Source organism: Penicillium brevicompactum, assembly GCF_028827555.1.
Source record: "Penicillium brevicompactum strain IBT 35665 chromosome Unknown utg000001l_segment0_segment0, whole genome shotgun sequence".
In the NCBI taxonomy this organism is placed as follows: Eukaryota; Fungi; Ascomycota; class Eurotiomycetes; order Eurotiales; family Aspergillaceae; genus Penicillium; species Penicillium brevicompactum.
The window spans coordinates 643,850-659,992 of NW_026623203.1; the positions used below are offsets into that span (position 1 = coordinate 643,850).

Below are 16,143 nucleotides of genomic sequence, written 5' to 3' on the forward strand. Positions count from 1 at the left end.
GGCCGTCGAGTATCAAAAGTCGATATCGACCCTTTAACCGCGAAGAAGTCGACGGAATAAAGAGCTTTTCGAGCCAACGAAGGCCAATTTCATCGGAAGTCCAGCCGTTCGGGCTTACTTCGAATCGCCAATCATCCAGGAGGTTATCGAACCAAGATTCGATAAAAACCTTGCCTTTAAAAATCACACACGGAGGCAAGGTCTAACCCGAAGCATTCGTACATTCAATTGTGGTTACCCACTCGCGATTTCCAGGTTGTAAAAGCGATCGCCGGCCGTAGTATTCAGCCCTCGTAACAACCTTCGTGGTCGCTATTAATCCCATCGCGAAACCAGTCTCGTCGAAGTTATAAACGTCGTCGGGATCGATACCATATTGAAGGATAGTGTCAGTGGTAGTTTACCACTAAGCCCGTTTTGGACAGGATCCACAAGAGAAGCTTACTAAGAAGCAAGCCCCTGAGTCTGAGTATGTATGGAACAGGTGGACGGATGTACTTAGAAGAACAGCCGTTTAGTGCTAATCCATTGCTACGTACGAGACTTACCGATCCATCGACCGTCAACAGAATCTATAGATAGTTGGCAGGAACTTCAGGCCAAGCATCGACACCATCTAGCAAGACCATTCCCATGCCCGACATGAAGTGCGTCTCCATATGGCAATGCAAGAGAAATGGCCCTGGGTTCACAACCTGGTATCGAATAGCAATCCAAGCTTCTCCGTTCGGCGCGGTGACAAAGTTGTCGCGGTACACAGGCGTTTCAAAAAAGCTGTCCGGGCTGCTCGCTTTCGCTTCAGCGATAGATCCCCATGTGAACTTTCCCATTGCACTACCAATCAAAAATGCCTTGTTGGAATGCTTGTGCATTGGGTGTGGTGGCTGCAACTTGGTCGGCTCTGGGATTGCAAGCTGGAACACAATGTCCACCCAGGTGCCATTCAGGGTCTCGATCTTGAGGGCAGAAGCCAGGCCGGGTGCTTTGGGGTTGAGAATCACTGGCTCCATTTGGTTCAGATTGGCTGGGAGGAAGGTTGTTCCATCCAAAGTCCATTCCCAAGATGAGTTGATCCGTCCAAGGATTAGGAGATGGAAATCGTCGCCGTCCTCCGCAGGCAGGACGGCAGGATATGGCGGCAGGTTAGTAGTGTCCAAGTCGATTACAGAGGTTGTGGTGTTGCTACCACCGTAATCGATGTATGCCGTTGATTCACGCTTGCTTTTCTCGCTGCCTTTGTAAGTGAGAGTGGCGTAGCCAGAGATAACCTGGTTGTCGTGACCAGCAACACGGATGGTGTAGCTGGCAGGCTCCTTATCCAACAGGATCATAGCAGAGTAACGCTCTCCATTGTAAATGGAAACTTGATGTGCAAGCTGGGGCTCAATGTAACGTCCATCCACCTCGTAGATATACATCGGGTGTTCATCGATGGAGAAAATTAACGATTTGAGACTTGCTGCACTGACGAAGTTGAAACTGGCCCATCGATCGGCAGGTGTCACTTCAAAGACTGAAATCGGACCCTCGCTGGGAGCACATCCAGAGTTCAACCCCGCAGGAAGCTTCTCTGGGTGGTGCTCCCAGTTCCCCTGAAGAATTGGCATGAATGGATCACATCTGATGGTTATTAGTGGTTCTTAACTCAGTAGAACAAAGGTCAGACTCACCCCTTATCCGTCAAAGACTCAGTTATGACTTGTCTGACCTGCGGCGGCTGGAGGTTTGTCAGGTAATCAGGGTCTTTGCAGTATACGGAGCCTGCGCCATTGATGAGAATGCTGTCCGAGCAACTAGTAGTTGTGAGCGTCGCCCTTTGCCTATCATATTTGGGCCCTTACAAGATATCATAGCCTGTTTCTCTGAGAGCATCCATATACTCATTGGACGGCAGATGGTTCCAGTCAGACATGATCACCAACTGGGCATCATGGGCGGCTCTGGTCATGGCCTTGATATCGGTGGGGTCATCGGAGATCATTGAGAAAGGCGATTCCCGGTCGTCAGACGGACTATTTCACTCATTAGAACCACAAAGAGACGGTCTGCTACATACTCACCGGATACGAATGCCACCGTAGAGACCATCCATTATTCTATCCTTGTCGTGGGCATGGTACCAGTATGTACCGTAAGTCGTGGCTTTCCACTGATATCGATATTTGTCACCGGGCTTGATGGCCCATTGGGAGAGACCTGATACTCCGTCGGCCCATGGGGTGTTGGTTTGTCTGATGTAGTTCAGTGTTGTGAGCTTCTCGGTAGTGCATCTTCCCCGGGTCTTACTCAATGCCGTGGAAATGGACCGATGTGTTGAATGGCAAGTTGTTAAACACATCTATCTATTCCTCTTAGTAAAGGTTGGGGATTAAAAGCAGGATCAGGCTCACTGTGACTTCATCCCCTTCATCTAGAATCAATGGAGGGCCTGGAAAGCGATCATTCACAAATATCATCTCTCTCTCATGTCCGTTTGGCGAGCCTCTCTGCCATGTAAGGTCAAGGTCATAATGAACTTTGGCTGCCTGAGTCAGGGCGGCAGCGCCCATCAAGGTCAGGAACAGCGACTGCGTATGTGTCATTTTGTAGACTGATATGGCATCGAGAAATTTTCCCGCCAAATGTCGCATCCAGCAAATTACTCCCTGCCAGCTTTATAACCAGACCGTGGTAAGCTCCTACATGGTTGCCAAGCCACAAAATCATCACATTCCTCCTTTTTGAAAATTTTGAAAACAGTGAGCCCTTGCATTCAGCATTGTTGCCAACCACGAGAACTTGATCTCGGTCTCAGTTCCAGTGCATGGCACTGATCGTTTTGAATCAAACTGCATGTGAATTGATATACCCCGTCGGCGGGAATCGTACGACTGAGATCCGATAGAAAATCACCCAGCAACGGAACAACAGTAGGACAACCCATTGTTATTCCTGAGGTCACTGCAATTAACTCGAGGAATGATAATGGCCTAAGTATGTCCACTAGCCAAAACTTGGATGACTTGTCTGCTGAAAACAAAGAATGCGCAGTAAAAGGTATCTGCCCACATCCCTCTTTGTTTAGTCGGATTGATGCACCTGACTTCGTGATGGTGATCGTGGACATGATTTTTGAGATGATCCATATAAATGGCAAGGTCTATCCGAATCGTCCTACTCGGTTTCACTCGCAGTGTACGCCGCAGATTTCCGTGCTTAAATATGTCAAGCGGTCGCAACGATCGCTACTCTTTCGCCTTCAATACTTATCAGCATGGTCTATCTAATTGATCAGCTCTGTGTTATATATCCTCCATTAACTGTTAATGGTCTGACAGTCCATTGATATTTGATAGCCAGTGCATCGGTCGTCATTAAAAGCCTAAGTGGAGACATATGCTCGGATAGGCGGAATCAGTCCCACAGAAATAGCAATGCATAGAACTTGATTGCTTGGTTTGAGTTCAATGGCAAATCCTTCCTAAAAATGAGTGCTATTCCAGTCCTATCATCCTCTTGTGGAGCGGTTTGACGTCTTCGAGATCGAAGTCCCCGCTCTTACATGAGCTCCATGACTGCCGTATGGCACCCTGCCGATGCAGTACCGGAAAGAATCATTTGGGGCGCTAGAACTCGCGAGAATGCTAAGATCCAGACCCACAACCGTACATGCGTCAGTATTATCTCACGGGACCCCGAGGGCTGACGTCGTCCAGTGTTTTGTCGGTGCGAAACAGATGGGGCCGGACCTCGTCTTCAATCCTGGAATTAGATGGCAGATAGCGTGATGGCATGCGGCTGGCCTGGGATGTCGAACTTGCCTTGGACTTAATAACCATTCAACTCAAAGGAATGGTTTGGTGGCATAGACGAAGAGTTTGGCACTTCATACGCTCCACAGAGACGTCCACAGGAAAACTCGCCTGCCACGAAGCAAGACAAAACCACCAGCATTCATCGGGTCTTTCGGAGTGCCAGGGTTGAAAATACGCGAGATGCCAACCCAGAACAATGGGGATCACCAATTAGACGCCAGGAATTCGATCCACAAGGAGGCTATTCTTTCACAGTGTTCGAATACCGAGACACACGGTGATATGAGCCCATTGTGGCTTGGGCTTTGTATCAGGTAGACACACCAGCACATGACTGATGCGCAGAGTCGACTGAGAGAAGGGCCGAGACGATCTGGACCTTACATTGGCTCATCATCGATGCCACCAGTAGCTATGTGGAAATGATGACAGCATGCGATCGAATGGGTATAGGAGAGCTCGAGCAGACAAGACAAAAACTCGCCTCGTAGTCTACTAGAGTGACAGGAATATGAGGGACCTCCGTTGTTGTATGATCCGAGTCAGCAAGGCTTACGACTTGGACGAGTTGCTATGACTTATTCTATCAGAAATCGCAATAAAGCTGGTAGTACTTAGACCTCGCCAAAAACATTTAGAGGGCGGGCATTGCCTGCCCTCCGCCCGACCCGCGAGGGCGGAGGGCGTGTAGGTGCCCGCCCTCGCCCGGCCCTCAGCCCTCGCGAGGGCCGCCGTCATCAGCCCTCATCCGCCCGCATAACCAGCCTCTTGTAATTGCTGTATTATGACCTTCCACGCATCGTATGAAGTTCAAAATTAGACCATAGATTCAAGTAAACTTTCTAAGTGTATCTTTGAGTTTTGAACTAAATGCGATCCGTGAAAATTGAGAAATCGCGTAAAAATGTAGAACTCATATCTTGATATTGGATATATATTTTTGAGATATGCGGCAGAACTACCACTTTCTGAGTGAAATTCTGTAATTTATAAACTATCTAAATAACGCGTTCTACAATTCATTTGAAAGTAGTTTATAAATTTAAATATTAATGTATTCTACCTATTGAAAGAAAATTAAATATTACGTATATAAAAGGTCTATAAACAGCGTTCATACATAGCGTAATTAAAAAAAGTCACGTTTTTTGCCTGTTTGTCTTGTTTGTCGGCCCTCAAAATTGTGGGTCCGCGAGCTACCCTCGGAGGGCCGCTCGCGGGCGGGTGCGAGGTCTAGTAGTACTTGCTGTAGTTCAGAGGTATAGAACTATAAGGAGGTTGGGGGGTAAAAGGCGGCACAAGGTACTTGACAGTTGTAAGTGCGTCTGTCATAATGTAAATGCTACAAACATTTTCAGTTCAATATCTTTCGGTCTGATTCCTGCTGTTTTGAAATTTCTGCGCTCTCGACATTATTTCCATAGTTCTATGCGATCGAATGAAGACCTGGACGATTTCAGAAAAATACATGGTATGCGTGCTACCCAGCCAGTGGTTCTGGAAAATAGGCAGACAGATTGTTTAGAGTTCAACGAGTTAACTAGAAATGCAATATTGGTGTAGCAAGTTCAGGTTTTCTGATCAGTCATTAATCGTTCTACAGTATATTGGCCCATGGAAAGTTACCTCTGTCTCAGGGATTCGGGGGCTCTTGGTGTTATTCCGCACGAGATATTTGCACATTGGTCTATCAAGTGTGGCGTGCCCAGAGTCTTGGTAACACCAGATGTTCTTGGAAATCTTGGAATGCCTATCGACAGATCATTTCTCGTATTCCCACTAAAAAACATGACTTGATATATATGCTTTGATCGCCAAGTTAGCATACTCTAGGCACTGTCGCCCCATGGAATCCATATCACAATATGTTATTTTACTTCATGTTGTTGACAAGCAACTTCTACTTGGCCGGTTACGCTGCAATGACTCTGCCTTGGGCCCATAATCATGTGACCGCAGAATATGTGTCAAACAAACAGAAACAACTTGGCTTCGATACCTGCCAAATAACCGCTCCGCTCTTTTCATTCTCTTGCTCCATTACAAACTGTGCTCAAGATATGGACCCTACTACCTCTTTGGTACGCTCATCGAAGACATGTTGACAATGCCCTTACTGAAAATAAAACAGATTTTCGACTTTTCTACCAAGAATGGTGCTCTTTTTTCTCACAATGTTTCTATTTTCCCACCATCCCTGCCAATGCAGCTCAACGCAATCCAGCGCTGGGGAACCGGACAACAAATCGTTCCATTGTCGTATGAACTGGACGCTCGATCCATTCCGTCAGGGCCCGACGAAGTAATAGGATACATGTTCCTTGTGAGATTAAGGTTTTCGGACTTGCACGGGCGGCCTGCCTCGAATTCAATGATCACTATCGTCTTGATACGAGGTTCTGGCGGAAACCTTGATGTCTCTCAAGCCGAAATAGAGTCTATGTGATCTCAAAACCATGCTAAATCATGGAGAAGCCCCCTACCATTTCGATTGACCTACCGAGACATCGTCTTGACACCATATGAAATGTATGCTTAGCCCCCTTCTTATGCATACACCCTGTCATTTCACCCCCGGAATACTTTGTAGCTAGCGCACTGTCATCAAGCCACTTAAATGTCGTTAGCGAACCACGTATACCATATATCTCATTCTTCTGACCGACACACCTGACTCTTGAACACCATGTTGTCGTTGCTAAAATCGCCCGGAAGGACAAGCAATTATACAATTGCTGTATGGAGTTTTTCAGCGCACGAAATATAGACAAAAATGAGAGAAACAACTAGTTCTTACGCAAGATAGGCTCATATTTCTCCCTTCGTGTCAGAAAAGCCATAGGCAGCTCTGGGCGAGGAAAGGGAACACAAAGGGGCGGAGACAATGACCCCTCAGAGAGTGTGACGGAAGAAGAAGGATGGCGCCCATTATGTACTCCCTTGATCTAAGCGAGCTCGCAAGTGGCAGCCGACAAGTCTGGACGGTTGGAGAGAAGAGGGCGTGGAAATGGTGTGTGTTGAAGTGGCGCCCGGGTCCTCGATCAGGGGTAAAACGAGGTTCGTTCGTTCATTCTGGCTTTGTGTTTACCATGTTTGCGTCCGTACATTTCTTTTGTTTAGTCTACATCTTTCCATTTGAGGGCGATTGATCGAAATTCGCAAGACGAGTTCCTTGACGATGGCCTAGTGGGCTGGCGACCACCTGGCAGCTGCCGAGAGGCCTGACAGCACTCCCGCATAGCAGCATATATATAGAGCAAGCTACATCGGGCAAATGAGATCATCATTATCAAAAGCCATAGGCAGTTATACTATGCTTCATCGAATGTTACCAGAATCCATGAATAGGCGAGTTCACTTTACCTTCAAAGAACGAAATATCATCCAGTCACGTCTCCTTGATAATTTTGAAATTGTAGACATCGTGGAAGCTACTGGTGTAGAATATGAGGCAAAAGAAGCACTGGCAACTACAGAACGAAGCCATTGAAGTATATAGTCAGCCAGGACTGATCGGCAACGCCAACAGTGACTGGCTATCTGTGATAGGGATATGTGATAGAAAGATTGGTTGTATCAGTTTTGGGTCTCGCTTCTGTGATACAACCTTTTGGTGTTTTGACAAATTGTCGGATTGAATGATACTGGTGTGTGCTAGTATTGAGGTGTCCACTTGAGATGCATTGATTGTTGTATCCATCGGGGTCTTGCTGTTGAAGCGTTATTGGATTTCAGGAGTCGTTCCTAGCATGTTACGACGCTGGTATGCCGAGCGTACCCAGTTTGCCATACAGAGACAAAGAGAGAATGGGTACTTGATGAAGAACCCTGTCCTTAGTGTCAAAATACCATCCCCTCAGTTCGACGCAGACTTTGCTACTAATCTGAAATCATACCTTTGCGTGGAGAATCTAAGTACAAAGTTACTAAATCGCATACTCGTCCTCACTTTTCGATTACTAGAGCTTAATGAGGGCCTCGAAGCACGAAGATGAGCGTCGAAAAAAAAAAACCAACAAAAAATGCGTTCGAAAACATTACCATATGCAGACGTTCATAACAATCAGCATTCTCTGCGATTATATATCGTTAATGGATCATGGAGAAACAAGTAATCGTGCTGGGCTTTTAAGATGGTTTCACGTTGCTTGAAATGATGTCGATGGCATGTTGCCTAAAAATTGTGATACGCGATCCCTCGATTTAAGTTTCTGCCCGGGCAGAAATGTTTTGTTTCCGTTATATTATTGCCAAGCCTCTCCAAGAAAGGCTGGCCTGTAAAGACTCCCAAAGCGGGGACCCTGACATCAACAAGCGACAGCCCTCCAGTCTGGGTGCAATATGACATTTGTCTTAGCTGCGAACCAGGAAATTTCTCGAATAAGGGAAATGTGTCGTGCTGCGGAAATCCAGGAACAGTGGAATGCTCAGAATTCGCGGCCCTTCGTCTTGGTATGCATTCATTCCAACACGAATCAGTAAGAGGGTCTAGCAACAACCGTGTCGCCGGAAACTAGTGTGCTGGTTGACCGCACAAGATATGGACAATTTTCACCGTCTTGACAAGTACATAGGTATCGCTGCTAGACGGCGGTAGAGCTAGTCACATACGTAAATTGTATGTTATTGTTTTTTAAAGCTTTTGTTGAACTTTTCTTTAGTCTAAATTTTCTATCTCTACCAGAACTTCTGTGCTTACCCAAAATCCTGTACCGGGCGTGATTTTTAATCAATGACACAGCATGAGTTATGTAAAGGACTGCCAGGGCAGAATTGCCAAGTCAATCGAAAATCCTTCCGGGCAGAATATTTGCCACTCATAAAGAACTCTGCGCTAGCTAACAAGGAGAATGATCGCTATCATGTTATTTCAATGCTCTGACCCTGGCTGAACCAAGATATAAAATGAATGTTTAACCCCTTTCACTTTTGTGTGCCCTGCATTCACTATGTTGTGAAAAGTTTCCATAGCTGCAGGCGAAGAGTTTCCTAAGGCAAATGCCGACGAAAGAGTGAGAGTTTTTTCTTTTGGAAAACTGTCTCATAACCTTTGTGATGACTAAATCTCTGTATTCTTGGTGTCCGGAACCTTAACCGGCTCCACAAGCCCACTCCGTAAAGGGATCCCCCCTACAAGTACGCCTGAAGTCCTTCATATCATAAAAATGTAATGAGGCCTTGTCCAAGCTTCTATGCTACCTTCCTCTAGTCTCTTCCCATCCATAAATCACATCAATGAGCCTTGCTCTAGATATTGTGGTCAATAGCACGCTACGTACGGACCAAGGACCAGGTCGCTCCTGCTGTCATCCTCTTGTCTTGAGCGACAGCGGTATTGAGGGAGACATAGTCGTCTCTGGAAATGACAGACAGCGTGCTATTAATCAACGCATCAAAGTGACATTCGAAGGTAAGTCTTTTAGTCTTGATACTGCGTATGGGATACGTAGACTGACTGCCAGTGATACTCCCCAGGGGACCTAATTAATACCATAGACGCACGAGGACGATGTTCCCGATTATACCACATGCAAACAACGCGAAAGGTAAGGCTTGCATTGGCGGCGTCGGATCGTTCTTCGCCTCTGACCAATACATAGCTCGTATATGCCACTCAGATACTTCTTTATCAGAACGTCGATGTCAAAGATTCGAGTGATCATTTGAAGTTTCAGTTCATGGTGCCGCGTCAACCACTTCCATCTTTCACCACCACTGACGCAGACCTGGGCTCACTTCACCAGCTTCCCAGCTCTCTTTTAATCAATTTCTCGCAGCCCAGTCAACGGGACCCGAGTTTATGGTACAAGGGCTGCTGTCACATCAAGTATCAAATATGCGCACAGCTCTTTCGAGACGCATATTGTGTTGCAGAGGAAGTCAGGCCCATCAACCTCTTCACTTGTGCGGAGCAGCAACCACCCGTGGCCACGGAACACTTTCCGGATGAATACACGGTTCTGGCTTCAACGCTGCTGCGCAGTCGGTTCCTATTCCGCGCAGTCGGGAAGTTGTCTATCTCAGCCGAAGAACCTCAACCACTAATGTTTAAGCCTGGAAAGTTTGGCGTGTCAACTACGGTAAAGTTGAGAGCACGATACATGCCATTTGACCAAACCAGCAAATGCGCCCATATTGCTCCGCCTCCTCTCATCTGTCTCATTGAGTCTACGCTTCGAGCCATGACATTCATATCCGTCGAGCCCCAGGTACGTGTGCCTACTCGCCGTGATGCTTCAAGCTCTCCAGTCACCACAGAGGTCGTGGACATTGGTACCTGCCACACCCAAAAGGAAGTCTTTAGCGCATGGATGCAGCCGTTGTCCCATTCAGGTACAGTATTTTCGTCTTCTTTTGGGGTGGGGGTGCAGGAAGTCTAACAGCACGATAGAACAGACTGACCGAGTGTGGCACTCGTCGGCAAACCTCAGATTTTCGTACAGAGCCCCGGACTATCTTCCTCCAACCACGGTTTCATCTTTGGTCTCTCGTCGATACTCCGTGTTTTTGCACCTAAAAATTGTTGAGTCCGGCCACGCGACTTTATCGCTTCAATTACCTCTTCAGGTACAATATGAAACGATCCGCCTCCCCTCCTTTTCCACCAGGAACATATCGACATCTCCAAACGAAGATAGCAATGTAATTATTGCGCCGCCCGAATATTTTCCATAAAATTGCTGAGAGGTTGAAAGTAAATCTAGTTGCACTCAGTGTTGACAATCTCAAATTTGCAAAGCCACCAGTGATATCTTGGTCTGAAACTCAACGTAATATGATAGCTGAAGTCGAGTAGATGCAGTTGACTTACCTGTATGACATCAGTTCCATGATTGACGTGTGTCCCAGGGCCCTAGCGTCCGATTGATGTGGCCCCTTATACGAGTTGCTCAATGGACGGTGGTGCAAGTCTTTATATTATCTGACTACTTTTTGTCACATTTGGCCATGTTGATCTATGTCTCCCACGGGGATATAATCAATTGAGAGAGAGTGGCTTACTAGCATCGCAATTGGAAACGCGATGTAAATGGACACCGCACGTACCGGGTTGTCGCGACAGACAATGCGGTCACCTATTACAGCATCCATATGCTTACTCATTTCCTGCGTTTTAGATCACTACGTCGCTAAGCCATCCATCGCTTCATTGTGTTAAATATAGCAACATCTGCAAGTTCTTGAAATTACACTCATTCTATGATATAAAGTCGACCATTGGTTTATTATAGAACCAGTGCGTACAATATCTCTTGAAACGGACAATGAATGATATAGCTACAGTCTGCTATAAGTAAGTGTCGAACTTCACATCGTTTACACTAATGGTAGGTGCTATCTTCGGCGAATTGAAGCGGTTGTAGTCGGACCTTTTATTGTCGTGAGCTCGTGTAAAGCCGGATTCAAATGGTTCGGTAAAAGCTTAGATGCTACCAATAATTTGTCTAAGCAAATGCCTCAACACTCACGACGCTGTGCTATCGTTATCCGATTCTACTGGACCTCCCTACCAGTTCCAGCTTGGATTATATCCTCAGCGCGGCAGAGCTCAAGTATACAATTATATGCTTAGCTCCGTCCAGGGCTGGATTGACCCACAACAAAGCTTTCCACAAATAGCCTTTGTATTCTTGGTATTTGGTATAATTTGTTTAATTGCCGGTGCCGCTATCAGAAGCTGGTGGGAAACGACAGCAGGCTTCTTTACAAAGGCAATGCTTGTCCAACGATTTCCAGTAGTGATCAGAGTAGTCCACGGTTATTTCACTGCCTGGCGAGATGCCTCGTGAAACCACAATAATGCGCTCAATGCCCTGCCAGAAGAACTTCTGGAACTGGCTATTCGGATGGCAAGAATGATTGATAAACCGAGTGAAGTTACCTGCCGTAGGAGTAATGTTAGCTATATACCGCACCCTAGCAAGCGAGACTGACCCATGTCCCCTTGGAAAATTTGATGTCCTCGATTTTTTGTACCACCCATCATCACATCACGTCCTTTCACTCCGCTCGTCACAAAACCGACAAATTCTCCAACTGCCACGCCTCGCTCAAAAGCCTGGGAAAGTGTCAGTGGGCACCTATCATCTATCGTGAGCTTGGCAGTGACGTACACAACGAGCAACAACTCCATTATTTTTCCCTTTGCTGACGTGACCAATCTGAACAGGCACAGGAAGCTTTGGGCATCCAAATAAAGTCGGGAAGCAATTACAGCGGTTCAAATCCACAACATTCGACTGCCGCTGTTGGCAGCTCGGACAGATATCCGGGTCAATCTGTGGCATCCGCCGGGGATCGTCCGTACCAAATACAGTCTGGTCAACCACACATTCGTCGATGAAGTTGTAATTCAGGCCTCCGGGCTGATGATCGTATGTTGAGGCTAGCTCACGAGCCGGTTGACCGCTTGTTGTGACCCATTCGTGAGGATGACCGGAGTACTGAGTAGGGGAATTCTGGCCGATGACCTCGAGCAGCTTCCGCCAGCCTGGATGAAGCGTATCGGCGGCAACCTCAAGACTTTGACGGAGTTGGCGAAGTTGCGAGATCAAGTTCTCGTCAAACCCCACCCGGTATTTGCAAAATCGATAGATACCTGTACTCGCGAAGATGATGCTCGCCCACCCTCCAGCATCTTTAATTTCCTTGTAACCTCGCCAGATCGCCCTGTATCCGGTCCGGTTAGTGAACTTGTACAGTGGGCCATCACATGAAGACTGGTGCTTCTTCTTCATATTGCTCAAACGACAAGTGTTGCTCACAGTCGATTCCGTAACTCCTTCTCAGTAAGACGGAGCACAGCGCAGGCTTCTTTTAAGGCCATCATTCGCGCCTCAGTAGAGGATAGGTCTGGGTGTTCAATTCGGATCGAAACAATCCGAGCTTCGTAGCAATCTATCCAATAGGTCTGTAGCACCATTTCCAATGCGCGTGATGTTTGGGTCTGACATCGGTACTTCAAACATACTACATTGACGGTGCGAAAGGCCTGGTGTTTTCGCAATATTAGCGAGACTTTCAACCGCGCTACAAGGGCTTTAGACTTACCTCCCGACTCATACCTCCGTGGATAGGCATATTCCGATCTACATCCTGATACACTGGTTAAAAATACCATAGCGAGATAGTTCGGAGAATCGGTATTAGGTACCAAGGCTGTGTTGTCCCACTGAATTTCCGAGTAAAGTTGCTTCCAAAGCCCATTAACAAATTTGCCGGTCGAAGTTGGCTGCATCACTGGCACGGAACATTCCTTGCGAGGTTTTCGCTGTGGAAAGCGCGCATCGCCACGAAATTGACGAGGTTCATTTTCCTGCATCTGTTGGTCTGTATGTTCGGCTGGCGTCTCGGTCTCAAGCTCGGTCACGTCGGGACAGACCGTCTTGGAAGTTGATATGCACGGGCGAATGCCCCCCACTACCTTTCGTCTCTTCTGCAATTCACGTGAGTCATAAGCATCTGTAGCCGACTCTGCTGTGGTAGACAAATTGACATTGGACATGCGATGGCGTGTGCGGCGAGGTTCGCCGTTGCATTCAATAGGCGCCGTTGTCGCGGCGGCGCTCTGCAAAGGCTGCTGTCACGAAAGGGATGGTTAGTATGATGAACCGTTCGCTATTCCAAAATTATATACCGGTGAGTCTGGCGGAGTAGGGTCAGTTTCGACCACCAAGTGACCGTTTCGCAGGTCGATAGAACCCTAGAGTAATGATTCAGCAGATGCTTCACCATTTCACGTTGTTGCTATGTGTTTGAAACCCAATCACTCATACCAACCGAACAGTCTGCTGGCCAGTCGCTTTTTTAGCCAAATTAGCAACTGCAGGACAGAGGGTCGCTTCAATACGGAGGATAGAAGCACTGTCGGCTGCGCCCGACCTGGCTATCAGGCTTTGGAGTTGGCTGGAGAAATCATTGTTCAGCACCTCACATAGTGTCGAGATTATTGTGTGACGGGCTGACGGTGATCGTGTAGTCTCCATGACAACTTTTCGTCGTGTTGCGAAGAGAGAAATGCGGCGAGTTGTTGAGAAACGATCTAGGAGCTGAAAAGAAATATTTTCTGCCCGAGCAGATTACGTGTCGATTCCATGGGATGACGTCATGATTTCAGCGGCAAAGCTCAAGTGGTCTCAACCTCACGTACCAAGCTTTCATTATCTTGTTGAACCACATAAACGAAAACATACTTAGTAACTCGGAAACGCCCTAGTCACTCTAAGAAGTATCATGTGCGGGCAAAAAAGAGGCCTCTACTGTTGTTGTTCAGAGGCATGTGTTGATAATATGATATTTACCTATGTGAAGCATACGCCATGAGAAAGAGATTGTTTAAGTCTGTCTACCTATACTATGTAATTCACCTAGTATTTGCAGACATGGTGTTTGCTCACTCATAAGCGAGGTTCATGATGGTTCAATGCTGATAACGTAATTCCCAAGCGAGTGGCGCACCCTACCCAAAACGCGTCCATGAACTAGATCTTAATTAATCCAACCACTCACCATACCACCAATTCGCTCCCAAACCTCAAGAAATCCAGCTGAGCAAGAGGGTAGGATCTTATTAGCTATTCAGGCTATAAAGAACGAAGAAACCAGCGCTATTTGTGAAGCGGCGCGTCGATTTGAAGTGCCGGAAGCATCCTTGCGTCGCCGTCTGAAGGGTCAGACATGTGAATGGGTACTTGATAGTTAACCCTGTGCTTAGTGGTAAAAAACTACCCCTCAGTTCGACACAATGCTCTACGAGCAATGAATAGCAGACTTGAATGTAGAATCAGCAACCGTACTAACACAACCGTACTAACAGTGCATTTTGATAGTGGTGCTGATCCAGATCCTACTGTCAGGCTGAGCCGTAGTGACGTGAATAATGTTGAAATTCATGAGATAATGAGATCTGTGAACTACAGTATGTCCTGGCCAATCATGGGTGTGAACAACTCTGGTTTGTAATTTACCCCTATACTGACAATGATTGGCTCCAGCAATATCTCATTGCCTGATTTATCAAGCTTGAATCACATGATCAGCACTGAACCTCCATGAAGCTCGCTTTCCTTGGAAGATTTCATAAAGGGGACCACACTTCATCTCGCTGATGAATGTGTATTAACATATTCGAGCAAGCCTGAAAATAAAACACGAGCAACAGCAGCCGTGGAAGATGCGATCTTAAGTGAGTGTTAGTTGCAACTTTCCGCAAGATGCTAGTAGATTGTCTCACCAAATAAACCCAACGTTGCACGGGGGAGCGTGATGCCACAGAGACACCCAAACATTTTGCGGGGTTCATGCCTGCCAAAAGTCGGACCGTAGGTTAGTAATCAATTTTCCCACCTAATGGACGCTGTATAAGTCTCACTTGTTCCCATATACCCTTTTGTAGTGAACGTCTGAATGAGAGCTACGCACTCAATCACACAACCCACTAACCATGGCGATAAGGCATCGTTGAATATCATGTTCCGGCGTCGATCAATGGCGATTTTGAGTATAGCATACATCAGGATGATGCAAGAAGTTAGTTCGATTGTGTAGGCTTTCAATGGAGCAATCTTGTTCGTATCAAGATAGCACCCTCGCACTACAAAATCCCCACTGCCATACGCGCGTCGTACAGCCAACCCTGCGGTCACAGCTCCCAGCATCTGACTCACGATATAAAGAATCATGCGAGGGAACGATATGACACCGAACACACATGCGGCTAGGGTAATGATTGGATTGACGCAACCACCAGTCGAGCGCGCAAGGATGCTTATGAGCAACGGCAGCAGTGTAGCACCCACCACTGTACCAGATAGGCAGGCAAGTAGTGAGTCGTAGGGGATATGAGGTGCACTTCTGTCTCGTTGATAGGGCGAAACCGTCACCCATGTCGACATAAAAGTGTGCAACATGCAAGCTGATGTCTCGGTGAGCAAATTTTCTTGCAGGTAAGGATAGATCCTTGTATTACCGAAAAATTCTAGGATTACGCATTGCAACAAATTTGAATTTGCGCATGATTGTAGACGGGCATCCTTAATGTCACACACGGGGCTTGTCATGTTTTGCGAGTCTTCCACAGTCTCACATGCATGAGCGACTGGATCAACTGCCTCAGAGAGGAGCTTTGCATTGGACGAAAGGCTGGCACAGTGGTTGCTGGCATAGTGGTGAAGACGATCGTTAGAAATATTTGCCATCATCGTGGAAGCGATGTGGAGAGAAATGTCGGCGACGGAACAGAAACTGGCCTGCAATTGACCAGTTTTGCATCGGTAATTTAGGCCGGGTAATTACACTGCCACCAAGGTTTGACTCAGCACACAATACCATGTGTCAACAAAAGAGGGTC

General features: G+C 46.9%; 3 protein-coding genes across 3 annotated transcripts; 1 reads left to right on the plus strand and 2 right to left on the minus strand.

The window, feature by feature from the left end:
• Positions 1-284: 284 nt before the first annotated feature.
• Positions 285-2,582, minus strand: abr2 (laccase abr2; the record flags this gene model as incomplete). The annotated part of the gene is made up of 7 exons (XM_056949436.1): positions 285-312; positions 643-1,620; positions 1,671-1,781; positions 1,842-2,012; positions 2,061-2,231; positions 2,287-2,342; positions 2,391-2,582. 7 exons carry the CDS (start codon positions 2,580-2,582, stop codon positions 285-287), a joined length of 1,707 nt encoding a protein of 568 aa, XP_056815351.1.
• Positions 2,583-9,029: 6,447 nt separating this feature from the next.
• N7506_000141 (uncharacterized protein) lies at positions 9,030-10,174 on the plus strand (the record flags this gene model as incomplete). The annotated part of the gene is made up of 3 exons (XM_056949437.1): positions 9,030-9,204; positions 9,291-9,340; positions 9,395-10,174. 3 exons carry the CDS (start codon positions 9,030-9,032, stop codon positions 10,172-10,174), a joined length of 1,005 nt encoding a protein of 334 aa, XP_056815352.1.
• Positions 10,175-11,446: 1,272 nt separating this feature from the next.
• N7506_000142 (SET domain-containing protein) lies at positions 11,447-13,780 on the minus strand (the record flags this gene model as incomplete). The annotated part of the gene is made up of 9 exons (XM_056949438.1): positions 11,447-11,676; positions 11,730-11,853; positions 11,909-12,464; positions 12,560-12,705; positions 12,766-12,786; positions 12,846-12,890; positions 12,949-13,374; positions 13,432-13,497; positions 13,571-13,780. 9 exons carry the CDS (start codon positions 13,778-13,780, stop codon positions 11,447-11,449), a joined length of 1,824 nt encoding a protein of 607 aa, XP_056815353.1.
• Positions 13,781-16,143: the final 2,363 nt, after the last annotated feature.